This window comes from Zingiber officinale, chromosome 2B, assembly GCF_018446385.1.
Source record: "Zingiber officinale cultivar Zhangliang chromosome 2B, Zo_v1.1, whole genome shotgun sequence".
NCBI classification, from domain to species: domain Eukaryota; kingdom Viridiplantae; phylum Streptophyta; class Magnoliopsida; order Zingiberales; family Zingiberaceae; genus Zingiber; species Zingiber officinale.
The window spans coordinates 98700484-98707812 of record NC_055989.1 but is presented as its reverse complement, the minus strand read 5'-3'; the positions used below and the strand labels follow the sequence as shown (position 1 = coordinate 98707812).

The 7329-nt window shown below is 42.7% G+C and overlaps 1 protein-coding gene across 1 annotated transcript; it reads left to right on the top strand.

Moving 5' to 3' along the window:
* Positions 1–545: 545 nt before the first annotated feature.
* LOC122049326 (protein BIG GRAIN 1-like) lies at positions 546–1608 on the top strand. The gene has a single exon (XM_042610720.1). It carries the CDS (start codon positions 692–694, stop codon positions 1511–1513), a length of 822 nt encoding a protein of 273 aa, XP_042466654.1. The 5' UTR covers positions 546–691; the 3' UTR covers positions 1514–1608.
* The last annotated feature ends 5721 nt before the right edge of the window (positions 1609–7329 follow it).

The window sequence follows — 7329 nt, the reverse complement described above, 5'->3', positions numbered from 1 at the left end:
TGAATGAGCCTAGTTCCATTGAGTTGCGAATAGGACATCTCTAATGCAAGATTTGTAGTGAGCAGTCTAAAATCAAAAATTGAAAAAAAAAAAAAAAAAAAAAAAACAAAACCGCTCGAATCAATATGAGAATGAGAATTGAGATTTTTTAATTTAAGAATAGTAGTAAAAATTCAAAATTATTTTTTTCTCTTAAAATTAACTATGTTGATGAGACTAGTAATTAATTAATAATAAAGTTTGAGATTGGTAAGATGATTCTTTTTTAAATATAGAGATAGTTTATATTAATATTAATGTTTAAGTAGGAAAAACAAAAGGTTTGGAAGGGCTTTACCATCGTAATCTCGATGTCTCAGGATTTTTGTGTCAAACGTCGATGTTTCTCTGTCAGCCTATCACCAGCCACCACATAGAGGGTCCCAATAAAGACATCAACTTTTTCATCCACCAGAAAAGCGAATCGTACTGTATGGAAGAAGGTACAAATATGGGTGAGAAGTTGTTGGTTTCGGTAGCGTCGAGAGCTCTGCGATTACCTTTATGTTGTGACCGGTACGGGACGCGATAGCCACGTCGGCAATCTCACATTCACACTACGGCGTGAGTCGTCGCGAGACGACTTCACCGCCCGCCCAAATAAAAGGAAGCTCGTCACCTCCCCGACTTCACACTATCGGTGGATTTTGAAATGGAAAGATGGGCGAAGGATCGGTCAGTCGACGGTCACCGGAGCCGGTCCTTTTCCGCAACGCTGCTCGCCGCCATCGACCGGTCCATCGATGTGTCCGACGGAGGCGGAGATCCCGACTCCTCCACCGCTCCGGCCTACCGATCCACCGCGAAGCTGAAGCGCGATCCGGCGAGCTTACCCGGTAGATCCGACTGCGGCGGTCGCTCGTTCTCCTCTTCGTCCTACGATCTGGATTTGATGGCGATAAGGCCAATCCGAACCGCGGCCTCCCTTCCGCCTACGCCGCGGGGCACCTCGACGGCGGCGCCCCACAGGCAGGAGGCGAAGAAATTGATCTCGACCCAGAGTAAGGTTCCAAACTCGGGGCGACGGAAGGAGCCATCATCGCCAGGGGCACGCCTGGCCGGCTTCCTGAACTTCCTCTTCGCCGATTCCGCCACAGGGAAGCCGAGGAAACCAAAATCCAAGAGTGTATCCGGCGACGGCGAAGCGCCGACCTGCTCCTGTGCGTCGTCGTCTTTCTCCCGGAGGTGCCAGGCCAAGACGTCGTCGACGGGGGGACAGCCGGCATCAGTTGGCATTACGCTGGACGGCCGGCGGAGAGGGAGCGAGGGCGATAAAGCCTCATGGGTGACGTCGGCGGAGGAGGCGAAGGGGAAGGGGAAAGTGAGAGAGGCGGTGCGGAAGAAGGTGGAGGAGCTCTTGAGGAGGGAAGCAAAGGAAGAGGAGGCAACGAGCGACTCGAGCTCTGATCTGTTTGAGCTGGAGGATCTGACGGTTACCAGAGGAAGAGGCCACGACAAGGAGTGTGCCAGATGACTCAACTCATCACTAAGCGCGCCATTTCTTCTCCCGTAATCAATTAATTATTTTTACAAATTTCAAAAGCAAGCATCTGTGTTTTTTTTTTTCTTGCGAATTAATAAAACATGCTATGATATGAACTAGATTGATCATTTTATATTCTTATGTTTTAATTTGTACAAATATTAATTAAAAATAATAATACCCTATTTCATTTGAATATAATATAGTTGGAGTCATTGAATTCATTATGAATCTATTCTTTCTTGTTTTTGGTTGCTTAGTCTGTTCATTCTATTGAATACACAGACTTTGTAGGAGAACATAAAGTTTACGGAGCTCATGTGTGAATTGTGACACGGAAGAGTAGAAATAGATGTTCATATTTTCAAGAGTCAAGAGAGCATGTGCACCGAACAGATTGAAGACTTTTATCTCTCTCAAAATTCTATACTCTCCTCTATCCAACTAATTAATGTGTCAGAAAATCCATGTGCTCCATTTTGTATCAAAATTTGGCCGAACTTCAGAATGAAACAATTCGATCAATATTCAACCTACAAAATATATATATATAATCTGTGCGTGGAAATTAAATAGGAAAAGGAATGCAATGATTGTAATCCCATCGGTAGCTTCCAGTTTGACATTAGCAGAGTAGATATGATTTCTTTGTCATCTTCTTTAGTCATTATCTACCAACCTCCTGCCATGCTCGGCCGGACACAGCAACCACTAATTATTATCCACTTGATCGAGCTCATCTTCTCCCAATTCTTCTGGCCAACGCCGGATGATCTTGAGGGTCTATCTAATTGCAACTGACGATAGCAACCCCGAATCCACTAAATCAAAAGTACACAATCCAGCTCTATCATCTATGGGTGGAATAACCTTCTCTAGCAGTACTGTAGGAAAACGATCAGGAAACTTTGTATATAATAAAGTAGTGAATAGAAAGGTCTAAAATTAGTTTAGTCCGGATCAATTCTAGTTGCTCCCTTGTGAAATCGGTGAAGCTATCCATCTCTGACCACAAGGGGACCATGAAGCGAGGGAGTCCAAAGTTTCAAGTTAGTCTGTCACGTCACAAAAGACAAGGGGAGAAAGAAACGTTAATAGACGGGCCAAGGATGAATTCCCGCTGCAGTTATTCTGACGCTCAAGTTAGTTTGAGGCTAAATCCAAGTAATTGTGAAAATAATAATGATGAACAATAAAAACGTTGGAGAGCTTACCTGCACGTGGAGAAGGGACTCATTATATAGCACCTTTGCCCTTGACCTATGTAACGAGGCGTCTCATCATGATAATGTAACCCCTAATGTAATTTGTCTTATCCCCTGCCTAAATGGTACTTGGTAGTCCTATCGTAGGGATGGTAGGAATGATCCAACATGGGTTGCAAAGATATATTTCAAGGATTTTTTGATAAAGTTCTGTGTGAGCATGCTACGCGAGTTATAAGTGAGCATGCTCTCACGCCTCCAGACTCTCGTCCTAGTGCGAGTTATAAATAAGTTTGCTCTCACAGCCAATGATCTCTTGATCGGGTTTCTAGGCTCTCACGACCAATGATCCCTCGGTCAGAATTTCGAACTCTCGCCCTCGCACCTCAACGCGAGCTATAAGCAAACACGCTACCACGCTTCATAACTGGCGGATCAGCCTTTCACACTCTCATCCCGAGCAAGTTATTAGCAAACGAAGAAGTGCCAGGAAAGCAAGGAAAAAGAAACAAAGATTGAAGGCTGACCATATTTACATTTATTTAATGGAGTACAGAGAACACCCCTCAAAATCATATTTCAACATTAGCAACATTCAGCAATCATGATTCAGTTCCGATGTCGGTAGCCAGTAGGCAGCTTGAGCAAGGGTGTTTTGCTTGGCCCGCCTGCTTCAAGTAAGAGCGCATCCGAGTCAACTCTGCCTTGGTGGACTGGATAATGTGACATTGCTAAGCCACGGTTTCATCTTTAAGCTGGTTTTCTTCTTGAAGAAGGGTTATAGAAGCAGCATGTTTCTCTTTCAAATAGATTATGAATTGTGCCTAGCTCTCCAGATCCGCATAAGCATTCTCTTTCAACGCTACTTCAGCCTGGACCCGAGATTTAGCGGTTAACCAAAGTTTCTCAATGTCTTGGCGGAGAGAAGACTGAAGATCCCTATTTTGTGTCATCACAACTAAAGTAGTATCCTTCTGGGCAAGTAACTTAATAAGATGAGCTAGTTGTTAGCGTAGGGAGGACACCTCATCAGACTTAGAGATAGATTCCATGATTAGAAAATTCAGTAAGAAAAGCATAATGGTGTAAGTGGACTCAACCCCTTTTAAAGAGGAGGATGTGAAGAGTCAGCCTCTAAAGGTCTATGAGGTTCTTCCCCCAAGGATGATGGGGTAATTAAACAAGTTACACATTCGAGGATCTGGGAAAAGGAGCAACATTTAAGGAAGTCATGGTGGAATAGGAAACCAGAGCCTGAGTCCAGTCAGTCGGACCTGAGCCTCCTTCAACTAGACTTGGGGGGAGGCTTGTGATATAGTGCATAATGGTGGGGGCCGATAACATAGGGCAGTCAAAAGTCAAGGGGACATGGCGGTCAGAAGTCAAGGAAACGTGACAGTCAGAAGTCAAGGGGACGAGACAGTCAATAGGTAAGGGAAGAGGAAGTAAGACCGGGTGATAACGTCAACAACCTGATTCTCGGTCGGGCTCTCACAGATCGAAACTCCATATCTGAGACACCTAGGTAGACAGTCGGGGTGATACCTAACCTGGATTTGACGGGTTGAGCTCTCATGGCCTAGTTGGACTTAGGCCTAGTGCTCTCAATAAGCTAAAAGACTCACGGTTAGATAACTTTCGGTCAGGTAATTCCCGGTCAGCTCTTGGATGAGCTTTCCACGACCCTCGGCCTCCCAAGATTTATGTTAGGTGTTGTACCTGGCTGATCATCTTGAGCTGTCCTACTCATTCTCGGTCAGGACAAAAGGCTACATGACAACAAGGTCAGGGAATCGTAACCGCCTGTCAGAGAATAACTATTAAATGTTGAGAATATTCCAACGGTCTGCAGCCACATGCGAATGAAACCTTCCTTCAGTCTACAGGAGGATGTCACGTGTCCTCCATCACCCGACAAGTCCTGACTCCCGACATTCTCTGACATCAGTCAGGCTCTGGACCTGCGCACTGTCATATAAAAAAAGATGTCCTCTCCCTCACACAGGTACGCTCTCTCGCACATTCGCACTTATCTTCTACTTTTCTTTCTCCTTCGTACACTGTTCTTCTGGGGAAAAAGTACCTGACTTGAGCATCGGAGGGTCTGCTCCGGGGACTTTTTCCCTGATTTTTGGCCTCTAACGTTCGTGTGCTTGTCCGAGTGTGCGCAGAGCTCAGGTACCATCGGCTCAGCCATCATCGTCATCAGCTCCACGTGGGGGTCCATCAGCGGAAGCGCATACGAGAAAGGTGTCTCGGTCACCCCTCCGTCAACGCCAGCAACAGCTCAACCGACCTTCATCTGACTCAGATTCCGACAGGATCACTTACTATTTATAGAGCCAACATGTGAATCATCAATCTGACTTAATTCCCCCAAATAATTGATTGTTCCATTAATCTCGAAATCCTATCCGCAATGAGGATTTCTCAACTAGACAACTCTAGTCTGCTATCAATCGACTAGTGTGTCATAAGTTGACGTAGACACCTTCCAATCAACTCTACTAGGTCTATCATTAACTTGGTCTTCTTGTCGGTCCAATCACATCTTTAAACGGTTTTGATATTTGGACAAAGGTTTAAGTTAGAATATGTTACATTTAATAATGTGGTGTGTCAAGTGTGTAGATACAATTTACTTGACATGAGTATTGCAGGTGCAATATAAGAAGTACCATAAGGTCAAGGTTAATCAGAATTGTGGCAAATAAATGTCTTGTCAATGTCGGGACCATAGAAAAATGACTGGAGCAGCTAGAGGGAGATAAATAGTGATTGTCCCTAAATTTAAACTTTATTCATTGGCTTATTTGCTTGAGTCGGCAACCTAGTCGACTTAGCCTTTATCAGTCAACTATGCCCAAGTCCCAACCTCAAGTTGGTCCAAACCTCAAATCCCAAATACCCTAAATGGAGTTTGGATTTACCAGTGGATATACTTAACTCACTAAGAGCTATACATGTGGCTTGAAGTCATCTGGCATCCAGCTACTCATTCCTTAAATGCACGCAAACACTCGGCTTGCTTTTCTTATCATCCTTCATGCTTTTGTCTATATAGCCTACCTCCTTGGCTTAGTCATACTCTGATGTTCCTTGTCATGTTGTCCTTTGTATGCTTCACTCCATCCTTTTTCTATCTCCACAAACCTTGAGCTATCGACCAACCCTGGTTGCACCAAGTTATCTCCATGTGTATTTTTATCTAAGCTCTGCACAACTCAAATATACAAATCAAATATCAACATAATCCTAACTTAAATACTTTTTCCTAAATATTAAAACCCAATGACTACTCCCAATCATCAAAGTGTTGATTACACCAACAAACATATAAAGGGTGACTAAATGGTTGGTAGACGAGGAAGACATACACAAAAGTTATTAGGATCAGTGTAGATGGTGGACAAAGTAGATAGGTGGGGAAATTGGCACTTGAAAAATTTTCTAAGAACTTAGAAAGGTTAATTCAATACAATTATGTAACAAAAATAAAATATGAGAACAAAACATGCTAACAATTGATTTAATGTAGTACACTACCTCATTCATACTCCGCGATTTATGATGCGTTAGTGAATCATTCCATAATGAACCACTATGTTGAAGAAACCTCTGACAAGTACTTGGATTGATTACTATGAAGCTCAAGTATTATAGAAGGGAGTGTAGAATTAAGGTTCAAAATCTCAGCAATTATGTATTGGAATGTTGCCCTTAAAATGTGCTCCTTGACTTATTTTTATAGCCTTCATTCAACTTCACTTGTTCTTGATTGCCCTTCTATGCTAACATTGACCAGTCAATTGCATTCCACCGTTTTTCAACTGATCTATTGTAGCCATTAGGTCATTTAACCATTGTGCGTAGCTTTTTTATATCAACAACTCTCTTCAACTATTTTTCTGTAGCATCAATGACTCCCTAGTCGAAATTCAACCATGAACAGAAATATTATGTTCTTTGTCTGATTTTCTAGAGTCCATTACTTGGTCAATTCAACCACTTAAGAGTTTACCTTTCCTTAAGGTCATGTCTCAACATGCTACCCTTCCCTCATATGCATTCAAGTCCACTGGTCACTCCATGTGTGATCCATCGCTCCTTCACCAACAAAATTCACCTTCTCTAACTCATCTTCACTTTGATGCTCCTCGTTCTATGTCGCTCAGGGGTTCCATAATATCTTTCTTCGATCTCCATGGACCACAAGCCATTGATCTTATCAAAACCTTAGTCTTGCCAAGTCTCTATGTATATCTTGATAAAGTCTTGTATGGCTTCACACACATATCAAAAATACAAATATGATCCTAACTCAAATTCTTTATCCAAACATCAAAACATGTGATTGATGCTAATCACGAGCATGAATGCACTAACAAAAGCAAGGTTTCATGGCATATGAAGTCTTAGAGGATTCTGTTAACAATATTTTGTAAAATTTAGAGTTGAGTGCAATTGTAAAAAGGGTTAACCTTGGGCTAGGTTTAGGCAAGGACTAAACCTTAGAAGTAATTTAGTTATTGATGTTGAATCATTGAGAGGTTAGATGGCGGTGAATAGTTGATCACTCATTCTCTTGCTTGTGTCTATAAT

Coding starts and splice junctions, on each gene's coding strand:
- LOC122049326 (XM_042610720.1), top strand. CDS start 692: ATGGAAAGATGGGCGAAGGATCGGTCAGTCGACGGTCACCGGAGCCGG.